The sequence below is a fragment of the Chinchilla lanigera genome, unplaced genomic scaffold (genome assembly GCF_000276665.1).
Source record: "Chinchilla lanigera isolate Chin_1 unplaced genomic scaffold, ChiLan1.0 scaffold00140, whole genome shotgun sequence".
Lineage (NCBI taxonomy): Eukaryota > Metazoa > Chordata > Mammalia > Rodentia > Chinchillidae > Chinchilla > Chinchilla lanigera.
In genome coordinates, this window is record NW_004955541.1 from 3286099 (window position 1) to 3298348 (window position 12250).

Sequence of the window (12250 nt, forward strand, 5' to 3'; positions counted from 1 at the left end):
TCTCTACCAGGGTCCCAGCTGGCTTCACCGAAATTGACAGGCTGATCCTGAAGTTCAGATGGAGCTACACAGAACCCAGAAGAGCCAAATCAACCTTGTCTTTTTCTTGTTCTTCTTCCAGTATTGGGAACTGAACCCAGGGCCTCTAACTCACTAGGTTAGTGCTTTACCATGGAGCTGTACCCTAGCACTGTCCTCCACTGCAGGGAAGAGTGGAGAGTGGCAGAGCAGTTCTGGAAAACAGTCTGCTAGTACCTCAAAACAAGTTACATATGACCCAGCAACTCCACTCCTATGCATACTCCCCCAAAAATAAAGCATAGGCCCACATGAAACCTATGCACAAACGTTCATAGCAACACTATTCAAAACAGCCAAGAACTGGAAACAACACACACATCCAACCATGGACATATGGACACACAAAAAGTGTCCCAGCCTTCAAAGGTGTATTCAGTCATAGAAGAAGGAAGTACTGAGTACTGATCCACGCTACAGTTCAGATGACCTCAAAAACATTTTACTTAGTTAAAGAACTCAGACAAAGGACCACCAATTATATAGTACTACTCAGATGATGTGTCCAGAATGGGCAATGCCACAGGCAGGGAGCAGACTTGAGGCTGGAGGCCAGCGCAGTGTACTCACTGCTGGGCTGTGTGCACACACTGGCTGTCCCTCCTGAGCTGCTCTTGGGAGGCCAAGGGAAACCCTGTCTGGCTCATATGGGTCCACCCACACTGCACACTGACAGAAAGAATTTCTAACACGGCTGGCTGCATGGAAACCTAACCAGAAGGTGCTGACACACTGTGAGCTCAGACAGGATCCACGCCTGGATGGTTTCTGCACAGACGCCTGTGAGGGACAAGTGGGCAGTGGGACAAACAGGCGTGTGTGCTGTGCTATCTCATTGGCATCTGGAGGGTGTGACAAAAGGGTTTGGTTTTCATGATATGATACATCACATTAGCCACACCCCTGATGCCTGCATCACAAGCAGCAGCCTGACAGTGCAGCCCCGGAGGGGTCCACCTCGAGCCGCTGCTCTGTCTTTCCCATCATCACACCCACTGCTTCAAGAACTACTCTCGCCTTCGGCTGTATCTTCATGTGTGGCACCTGCCAGGCTGTGTTTTTTGTTCTTCACATTTTCGCACCCTGAACCCCAGATCCAAAGCAGAGATAGTGCTATGTGGACAGAGCTGTACACCCTGATGCGCTGGCCAGGTGCTGGCCCTGGGCACACGCCACAGGTCCTGACAGTGGACAGGTGTGCATATGTGACTGGGCCAAGAGCAATGCAGCACGTGCTCGGAACCATCATAGAAAGATTCTGGCACCACAGGCTGACCTTTGGTAGAAGTCCATCAGCACATCGATGAGAACTGTGCACGCCACCTCCAGGTCCCCACCGCAGCCCCCTGAAGCCAAGGGCGCAGGGAGGAAGTGCTCATGGATCGCCCACTGGTGGAAGTCCTGCCTGCAATAGTAAATGAAGTCGGCTGTGCGAAACGCTTTGTGCAGGGCTTCTCTGTGCCCCGGGGGCCTCACAATGGGCACCACACACAGCTCTGGTGACTACACCTGAGACTCAGGAAAGGCACCACATTGAGGGTGACCTCTGCTACCAGCCAAGGCCCAGGCAAGGTGTCATCCCACTGGGCAGCCACTGGCTGTACCCTGATGAACCTGGTGCATAGAGTGGACAACCTCATAGACGTAGGCCAAGTCACCTGACCAACAGGGGCATAGTTGCACCACTGGCAGCCATTGAACCAGGCAGCGCTGCACATGACCATGGGAAAGGTCTCAAGGACTCAGTTACTGTGGTTTGTTTTGTTATGTGGCAACCAGGGGACACCACACACAACCACACAGCGAGGAGCACCTGGGACTTGGGTGACAAGGGGTAAGGCCCTCTCCATGGGTGCTGGACCTGGCTAGGTGTAGGGAAACCCCAGAATGCATCTGGACTACCACACGGCAACAGCAACCCGCAGGGTTAGGTGATTCCCGTATCTCCCCTGCTAGTGTGCCCAGATCTGCACCCCGGGAAGGACGCACCAGCCAAGCTGGCCCCAGAGAGACCTGGGGGTAAAGTGGCTGCTCTTCTAGGCATGGGGGAGGAGCAGCCAGGTTTTGTCACTCCCCCGCAGAGTTTTCCTTCCCTGTTATTTCTCTTCAATTCCCCCAGACCCTGATGCTGCAGCCTCAGTACATGGAGACAGGACTGTGCATGAGTGGAGGGTGTCAGCCCACACAGAATGGGGCAGCAGCTCCAGGGGCCACCTGCCCTCAGACTCTCCACACCTCTGTGCTGACCACGGCTTCCCTCTCTCCCTCAACTCCACTCCCCGAAACCCAGGGAAACTCTTGACACCCCTCCCCATGCCCAAGCTGCACATCATGCCTTGACATCTGTTGCCAGCCCTGAGACCCCTAGCATCTGGCTCCTGTGTTCCTACCTCAAGCCTGCCCTCCAGAGACCCCACCCCCTGGCCCTTGCTTTCATGGCCCTGTGTTGTATTACAGAACTCCCTCCTCCCTTAAGCCCTCCTTCTCTATCTACCTCCTGGGGGGCCAGCAGTGCACAGCTCCAGACACCAGCCCAGGTAGGCAGGGGGCTGGGTGTGCTGTGTCCGCTCTCTGTACAAAGGTGCTGTCCAGACAGGCTTGTCTCCTTAACCTGCCTCCCAGCTTCCAGAACATTCTGGAAATGCCTGACACATGGCAGGAGCTCAATGAATGTTTCTTGAATAAAAGAACAACTAACTAAAATCATTCTCAAAGGATACGGTTCACCCGAACTTTCATTGAAGGCACAATGAAATAGTCCTTAATACAATACAGAAAACCATGCTACTGCTGTGCCAGGCTGCCCACAGTACTTACCTTTCTGTGTCTGACAGAGGATCAGCTCCAGGAGCAATTTCTAGTTCTAGCTGAAGCCAGTCTCTGTAAGTCAACTAGAAACAAGGAGTGATCCAATGAGCGCATCCAGTTTGTAAACTTCTGTTGTTGTATCTTAAAAACAAAGATCTGAGCCCATGCTGTACTGAAGCTGCAGCTGCAAAAGTCTCATAGGATGGAAATCATCCTTATTTCCGTCAAGATGTCTACCTATGTCACTTCCCTGCTGTGAAACCCATACACTTCCACCACAAGGGTGTCTGCACCACAGGTTGAGCTCCCTCCATCTGCAGCATTTGGAATACTGCACAATGTCTCAGACTTCAGGGTTTCTTGGAGAAGGGTGCTTAACCATTCAACACTTTTTTCCCAGGATTAAAAAAAGACATTTTTATGGAATGCATTTTACACTACGCATGAGAAATAAAGACCTGATAAGCCCTCGAAACTTCAGTACTGTTTATGAACCCTGGTGTGAAACTAACCAACACCACTTAGGCAGGTACTTGTAAATACACATTGCCATGGAGCTAGGTATGGTGGTGCACACCTATAATCCCAGCACTCAGGAGGCTGAGGCAGGAGGATCACTGGGAGTTCAAGGACAGGGCTACATTGTGAGTTCAAGGCAGCCTGAACTGCATAGTGAAAACCCTGTCTCAAAAAGACCAAAAAAACCCCCAAAACACAAAAACAAAAAAAAGTAATTTTATTCACCCTTAAAACTTGTCTGCAAGAAGTGACTGTTGAGAGACTTGGGCAGGGCACACCAAGGTCTCCCTGCAGTTCCTTGTTACATGTGAGTTACATGTGAAGCTACAGTGACCCAGGAAGGTCTCAACCACAGACACGGAGCCTCACAGACCCAAGGACAGACGGTGTCACACAGGAGACAGGGACCTACCTGAAACTCTGGCTCTTCCAGCAGCTCCTGGAAGCTGCTCTGTCGCCACAGAGCAAGTGCAGCGCTCTGCCAGTCTGCAGAAAGAAGGCACGAGGGTCTCCAGGGAGGGCCAGCCTCGTTCTCCGTAGGGCGAGGCTCTCGGGCCTCTGAAACTGATCTGAATACAGCAAACTGAAACTGAGACAGATGGGGACGAGTCCTCAGTGAGGCTGGGAGCAGTGGCCTACAGCCACCCCTCAGGAGGCCTGCTCCAAAGTGCAGGATCCCACCAGGTGCTCCGCCACACCTAGAACCCTGGCTGGCAGTGAGGTGCACAGTCTGTAGGCACATCCAACTGGCCTGGGGCTGGTGCTGGCCAGTGTCCTCTGGTGCTCTCCAGCACGGGTCTTCACTAAGGGTGCCAAAAGGACAAGCCCAATGTCTTATTGTGACAGTTCCTGCCTGTCCTATCCTTCGCAGGAGATTACCCTTGGCTACTCGAGGGCCCTGGCTCCCCCAATGAGTCTGTGGGGAGCCTGCGAGACTCTCTCCTAACCTCACTATTTTTCTGGCCCCTGGACCTAGGTCCCTCAAAGCAAACAACACAAACTGGGTGCAGCCTAGATCCCCAGCACTGCTTCTTGAAGCTGAATTTATCAGCACAGGGCCCAGGAGCCTGGACTTTCAAAGCCTCTCAGCTTGTTCTAATGTGAAGCCTGGAGTTGAAAATCACTTGTTCTAGACACAGAGGTGTTCATCAGAATTCAGTGAAAGGAGGGCTGGGTGGCTTGGTGATAGACCCCTTGCCCAGTATGCTTGACACCCTGGGTTCTATTCTCAGTACTAAAAGAATCTGTAAAACAGTAACCCTAACTTGTACTGTAACTTTATTGTCACTTTTGAAATTTCTACCCTTCTGATAAATGTTACAAGCACCACTACACAAAGGGAATCAGGATGTTTCTTTAAAGGGAAAAATACTTTTTAAGAGCACTTATCTTTGAATTGACCTGTACCTCCAAGTATCAGTATTTGCGTCTTTAAAAGAGGAGCAGAGATTTGAAGCTGTCACATTACCCAGTCACTCAGACCTGGAAGGATGGCAGCACCCAGCATCGAGATGGCCCACCACCAGCCTGATGGGGTGCTGCCACGCTGAGGACCCCTGGACTGGAAAGAGCTGCACCTGAGACTCACAGAAAGGTGGGAGTGCAGACCCACCTTTTTGATAAGGCCTGGAGATAAACAGCTGCGCAGGGCTCCCTGGGGTTGAGGGGAGAACTTACACCAAGAGTAGCTGATCGCTGCCGTGCAGAACCTGTGACAGAGAAGAAGGTCCTCACACAGCCATCCCCGTGTCCCGCCACACAGGACCCACAACAGGGAGCAAGGCACGATATGCAACTTGGTCCATGCCAAACAGGACAAGCCAGGCATGGTGGTGCCACCTGTAATGTCAGCATTCTAGGAGGCTGATGCAGGAGGACTGCAAGTTCAAGCCTTGCTGGGGCAACTTAGTGCCTTAAAAAGATCTTGTCTCAGCTGGGTGTGGTGGCACACACCTGTAATCCCAGCACTCGGGAGGCTGAGGCAGGAGGATCATTGCAAGTTCAAGACCAGCCTGAGCTACAAAGTGAACTCAAGGCCAGCCTGAACTGCATAGCAAGACCCTGTCTCAAAAAAAAAAAAAAAAAAAAAAAAAGACCTTGTCTGTAAGCTCAATGCAAAGACCCTGAGTTCAACCCCCTTATCACAAAACCACCACCAGCCGGGATAAAGGGAAACTGAACTGCACAGAACTGAATTTAGTGCACTCTGTAACCACATGGGCTGATGGAACAGTCCTTGCTTTAGAGAAATCCTCATGCAGCCTCAGTCCAACCCAGCTGTCTCCACAAACTGCCCCCTCTGCAAAGGCAGATACCACGCCTGGCTTCCGCTTATTTTTGGCACTGGGGACCAAACCCAGAGCCTCATACATACTACGTACAAGCTCTACTACTCTGCATCCCAGCCGGTCTTCTATAATTTTATCTGGTGAGCATGTGTTATTTGGTGGGGGGCAGGGAGCAAGGCCATGACTGAGGAGTGAGAACCAGCTCACTTTAGGCAGAAGAGGGCAGACTCCCCGGCGTGGCAGGACAGGAGGCGATGGAGGAACTCAGGGACAGGAAGGCTGTGGGTGGCTGCAGCAGAGCCTGTGTTCACCTCTGGGAGTGTGGCCCTGGTCTCCCCCAGGTGGACAGTCAGGGCAGCCAAGCCCAGGACATGTGGGGCACTCAGGCGTGGACCCTGAAAGGGAGACAGGGAGGAGGCAGAGCTGTGACAGCTGCCCAAGCCCTGAGGGCCGGGCCAGGCCAGGGTGGCATAGCATACCTGATGACGCAGCAGTTGGCAGAGCCGGGCAAGAACAGCAGGCAACAGCGTACGAGCACATAAGGTCCTCACAAAGAGTGTGGCCCAGGGGCCCTGCCTATAGGGAGGGCAGAGAGCCCCATGCTGGCACTCACAGCCCACAAGACCTTCTGTAACAGGCCCCAGTACAGGAGGCCTCTACAAGGGCCAGGCAGTCCCTACAGCACACAGATGGGCAAGTCTCACATAGCGTCCCTGTCAGAAAATGCGGCCTGTCCCCCATGACCGCCCAGTGACCCTCTTGCGTCCTCACCTCTCTGGGGGAACAAAGCTGCAGGCTACTATCAGGTCCTGACAGAAAGCCGTCAGCAACAGATCCACAACCTGGAGGGGACAGAGACACCTGAGGCTACAGCCTCAAGCAGGCAGCACCAAGGTACAGCTGTGCCAAAAGGGGTCACAGGAAGTCATGGGACAAGTAGGTCCCAGGATGGCTGTCCTCAACTCTAGCCCCTGCCAGAGTAATGAGACCCAGCAAACTTGGATGACAAAGGGCCAGAGGACAAATACTTTAAGCTTTGAGGCTGCAAGCGCCCTCTATCACATATATTTCTTAAAAATGTAAAGGAGGCCAGCATGGTGGTGCACAACTATAACCCCAGCTACTTGGGAGGCTGAGGCATGAAGATTACAAGTGCAAGACCTGGGGAACTTAGTGAGATCATGTCTCAAAATAAAACTGAAAAATGGGTTGGGGATGCAGCTCAGCGGTAGACGGTTTGCCTACCATGATCAAGGTCCTGAGTTCAATTCTGACCAAAAACCCCCCAAAAGTAAAAGAGCTCCTATACAAATACGCTGAGGTGGCCCAGCCAGCCCCAGGCAGAGCGGTGCCCAGGCCCTCAACAGCTGCACGTTGCCCACACCTACCACCTGGTATTGCCGAGGGACATCTGGGGCAAGGGAGCTGAGCTGAATCTTCATTTCCTCAGAACAGACTTCATCCCTCCTGCGACCCAAGACAACATCAAGCTTTTCAGCAACCACAGCCATCTGAGCAGACAGAGCTGTAGAGAGAGGAACCATGAGACAAGTGGGAAGTGTGACGAACCACGCCCAGGGGCACAGGGCTCAAGGGAAGCCAGGCCATTCCGCCTGCCTCCAGCCCCTGCACACAGGGGCGACTTACCCAGCGAGCCCAATCCTGCAGTGGAAGCTGTGTTTATCCACACTGCTGGTGGCAAGTAAAAAGACCCCTGACACACGGGCTACATAGTACCAATCATAGTGTGGGCAGCACAGGCCGGACGTGTCCACTACTCCCTTCTGGATTGGCCGAGAGCTGACAGTGCCTTCGCTGTCCACACACAGTGATGTCAATTAAGCACAAGCCTCTCAGATGCCCCATTCTGGGGACTATACACAGTCACACACTGCAGCATGAAAGCTGCCTCACTGCTGCTGGAAACACAGCTGGCCCAACACTCATCAGCCTTTGCTCTCTCAGTGGAATTCTTTTTTTTTTCTTTTCCGGTACCGGGAACTGAACTCACGACCTTGCGCTTGCCAGGCAGGCGCTGTGCCGCTGAGCTAAATCCCCAGCCCCTCTCAGTGGAATTCTTCCTAAAGGCTCAAACCCCACATTCTGAGCAGGAGCAGGACATGACAACAATCCTGGTAGCCTCAAAGCTGAAATGAGAGGGTCACTTGAGCCCTGGAGTCAGGGATGGAGGTCAGCCTGGGCAACACAGTAAGGACCCGACTCACCCCCCAAACGACAAGAGCAGGGAGCTGGGCATGGTGATGCTGTCTAGGAGGCTAAGGCAGAAGATCACAAGTTCAAGCTCAGACTGAGCAACTTAACAAGATCCTGTCTCAAAATAAAAAGGGCTGGGGATGTAGCTTAGTACAAAGCCCCTGGTTCAATTCTGAATAGGGCCAAAACAAAATACACAAACAAACAAAACCCCAAATAATAACTACCACATTCTACCTGAGCACAACTCTGAAAGGTCACACTCTTGTAATCGTGCACATGGCCTGAACACAGCAAGTGAGCACCGCCCCCCACACACATCAGGCTTTTTCGAGTTGAATGAAACCCACCCAGAAGAAATGAAGATCTGTCACACTTAAGTGTTATGGCTTGGGTGTGGTTTGGTCCCACAAATGGTGGTGCTGGGAGGTGGGACCTGTAAGAGGGAAGTTTGGAGCAAGGTGACATGGCAGTGGGGCGTAGTCCTCAGAAGAGAACAACTGGTCAGCTGTCCTAAACAGCCAGACTGACCCTCCTCAGCCTCTCTGGCTCCATCTCACAAGCAGATCCTGCTCCTCCACTACACTAGGTGAAGCCAAGCCCACGGGAACTGCCAATTTTGGAGTTCAAGCCTCCAAAAATGTGGTATTAGTAAAGCTCTTTTCTTATAAATTATCCAGCTTCAGGCACTTAATGTGCTCAGGGAAAATGGGGCTTGATTTAGATCCTGCATTCATCATAATGAAAGGAACTCATGAGGCCGAGAGTCAGTGATTCAGGTCTGAGCTGCTGGGAACACAAAGCTCTGCAGCCGTGTGTTCCCACTTCACAGGTGAGCACTGCTCTATACAACAGTCCCGTGTGCTCAACCTCACACCCCTTGTCAGGGTAAGAAAGAAAACTATGCCTCCCGTAACTACCCTTGGTTTCCTCCTCTGGGATGTCCAACAGAAGAACGTTCAGCTCCTGTTGAGGGCTGCAGCAGCCGCCCTTGGCCCATCTCCCATCATCCTCAGCAACCACCTTGCTGCAGGCAAGCATGCTGGACCACAGGGAAGACATCCCCGTGGGCTCCCACTGTAGCTGTGCACACTCACCCAGGACACACACCCTATCACACACACACACACACACACACACACACATACACATACAGAGTCCTCACCGGCGTACTGTGTAGGGTCGGTCATCAAGGCTCTGAGCTGTTCTAGTGCAGTCCTAAGTGGCCCCAGGGCCTCTTCCACACAGCTGGGCTCTGTCCTCATTCCTGGCTCTGCACCTGAGGGTGGGGGAACTTAACCTCTGGCCATAGGACCCTTCATTTACCCATAGCTGTGTACAGATGTCGGATACAGGCTTGAAGAGCACACGTAGAGGCACATGAAGTCCTCTCTGAGCTGGCTGCTCCATGTCACAGCAAAAATCAACACATTCTAGGCTGGGTGCAGCTGAGTGGTGAGTGCTTGCCTAGCATGCACCAGGCCCTGGGTTTCATCCCCACCAAAACGAGACATTTATAAACAAGTTTAAAGCCGGGCATGGTAGCACACACCTGTGATCCTGGCACTCAGGAGGCTAAGGCAAGAAGATTGCCATGAGTTCAAGGCCAGCCTGGGCTACATAGTGAGGTTAGGTGCAATCTGAACTACACAGAGAGATCCTGTCTCAAAAAAATAAGAGAAAAATGAAAAAAAAAAAAGACTAGTACAGTCCTGAAAGCTGAAGGGCAGAGTCAGGATCAAGGCTGAAGGATGATTTATCTCAGCAGTGTCCCAGAGCCAACCATGGCCCCTACTCATTAAGTCACGCTTACAGGGCTGGGGATTTAGCTCAGCAGCAAAAGCGCCTGCCTGGCAAGCGCAAGGTCGTGAGTTCGGTTCCCGGTACCGGAGAAAAACCAAAAAAAAAAATAAGTCACGCTTACATTCTGCAGGACATGGGTCCAGTCCTCCTCCACATGAGCCTCATAAAAAGGAAAATATGCCACATACACGTGAAGAATAAAACAAGTCCTGGGTGGCTGGAAAAGGCACAGGCACACGGTATGCTGCTGTGCTGGAGGCTTCCCCCAAAATGAAACTAGTAACCAGGCTCTGAGTTCTGTCCCTGAGCCCTGTTAGACACTGAGAGAAGATATTCCAGAGCCCCACAGGGGTAGGCCTCAGCCTGTGGCCACAGCCCCTCCACATGTCAACACCACATGGTTCCACAGGTCAGGGCTGCCATTCTTTGCCCACTCACATCTCTGGTCTCCACGGTTGTGGGACATGGTCTAAGTGTAAGAGGGAGACACCTGGAACCAGAGCGAAGCAGAGGACTGCAGCTGGTCAGAACAGGGTCACACAGCCCACTGGGCCTCGGGTGGCAGAGAACCTAAAACAGCAGCACCCACACAGCTGACAAGGAGACATCAGCATCTGCCAGTGAAGTGCCATCATCAGCAAACGGACCTGCTCCTGACAGCACTGCCACTGTGGCCCACATAGCTGGTAGAACCAGGGCCCTAGGAATGGGACCATGGGAGCTAGACCAGGCCTGAGTCCCTGTCCCCTGTGAGCAGAAAGACCCCTACTCATACTCTAGCTAAAAGCCCAGAAAGCAGAGCCCGCAACCCACCAGGACCTGCCCCTGACCCCAACAGTGGCCTCCAGGCACGGTAAGTGTGACAGAGTGGCCTCCAGAGCACAACACACCCTGGACAGTGCAAGTCAGTTGCTTTCAGGCCACCAAGCCTAAGGGCCAGGGTCTCATTTGGCCCCCAGAGTGCAGGGACAGAGCCTAGGGTCACTGGCCTGAGCACACGACCAGTCTGAGGTCACCGACACAGGCATCAGGTGACAGATGCTCATCCTTGAGAGTCACAGCAAAAGGTGGCTGTGAGCCTTACTTTCCGGCTTTTCCTCCTCAGCAGTGGCACAGGCTTGGCAGTAGGCAGCGTACATAGACGGGGGGATTTTGTCTGCCCTGGATCAGAAGACAACATCCAAGTCAATTCTCAAGTCCATACTTTCAAAGCTGTTATAAAATAAAAAACTGATACTAAATTTAAATGAACTGTACAGCACTACAGAGTACAGCCCTAGAAAGAAAACAGCATAGCAGGGAGGGGAAGGAAGGCGCTTAAGAAATGTACATGTACTGATTCTCCATGATGAATGTAATCATAATGTACTATAAACATAAACCAATAAAGAACCATAGGCATGATTTTAAATATATGTATAGATTTAAGTGATTCTGTCCTATGTCACTATTAGTCATAAATAATGAGTAATCCTAAGAAAAATGCTGACCCACAGCCTTAACACTGGCCCAGATTCATCTTGTGGGGTCTTATACTAAAGCACGGTGCTGTCCCCCTTCTTCTCTGTGTCCTGGCCTGGGTTTGCAGGGCACCCAGGGCAGCCTCCTAGCACCATCTTCTCAGGGCATCTATGCTACACTTATTTTTTTGAGACAGGATCTTTGGTAGCCCTTTGTCACCATGTGAACCTTCAAAACCTCGATGAGTGAATTTCTAGAAATCTACAAAAAGTCTCAGGATGGGTTAAAAACCTGACTAATAACCACCCATGAAAATGAGTCAGTGGCCCAGTCTCTGATACCACAAGTCACTGGACTAAAGGTCCAGGACTACAGGTTATGCAGTCACTTCTGCCACAACTCCAGCAACAGAGAATCCCTGCCTTACATAAACCATTCCAGAGAAGAGAGGAGGCCGCCCAGCCCATCCAGAGGTGCTAAACCCTCGATGCCAAAGCAGCATCACACAAGAGTCCAGACACAGGTGCAGATAGTCATGAAAATAAATCAGCAGCTCATTAGGCAAAAGAACCACACCGAGTAGAGGCTGTTCCAGCGAGGACACTATCAGAGCAATCAATCATGGGGACAGCTTAGGGGAAAAGAGCATGAGGAGCCTGGAACACACTGCTGTACAAATCCGCAGCAAGGCCACTGACAGACCTCTCAATGTGACACAAGGCACACACACAACAGACTACAGCAGACGCAATTCATGGTACAGCTCGAGAAGTGCTCCCCCCACCACAGTGAGGAGCAAGGCGAAGCTTACAACTCCTACAGTCCCACATTAAACTACAAGTTCACTGTAGTAGAACAAAAAGGGACATAAAAGTTAGGAAGGAACTAGAGTGTTTTTGTGGTAGTCTCTATGAATTAAGAATGTCAGGTTTTTACTCCATATTTTTGCTTGAAATATATCTTCTAACTTTGTACAATGTCCAGTAATGCTTATATAATAGAAGTTTACAGTAGGGCTTCAGTTTACAAACAGAAGTGCTTGCTAAAATTTTGTTTTTGTTTGCAAATTCTGCATCGGT

The 12250-nt window shown here is 51.6% G+C and overlaps 1 protein-coding gene across 9 annotated transcripts in view; it reads right to left on the minus strand.

The window, feature by feature from the left end:
• Positions 1–12250, minus strand: part of Fanca (Fanconi anemia, complementation group A) — a 47294-nt gene that overhangs the window by 13163 nt on the left and 21881 nt on the right. For 6 of the 9 annotated variants that reach the window (XR_001232134.1, XM_005411060.2, XM_013507950.1 and 3 more), the window contains 10 exons: positions 10795–10871; positions 9073–9186; positions 7082–7218; positions 6465–6535; positions 6173–6269; positions 5901–6088; positions 5018–5114; positions 3818–3994; positions 2896–2969; positions 1355–1483 (listed from right to left, as the gene is read on the minus strand). Coding sequence is in view for 7 of the 9 variants with exons in the window: in XM_005411060.2 (XP_005411117.2) it covers positions 1355–1483; positions 2896–2969; positions 3818–3994; positions 5018–5114; positions 5901–6088; positions 6173–6269; positions 6465–6535; positions 7082–7218; positions 9073–9186; positions 10795–10871 (1161 nt within the window). In the remaining 2 variants the exon portion in view is untranslated. The other 3 variants (XM_013507951.1, XR_001232135.1, XM_013507954.1) reach the window with 3 other exon arrangements.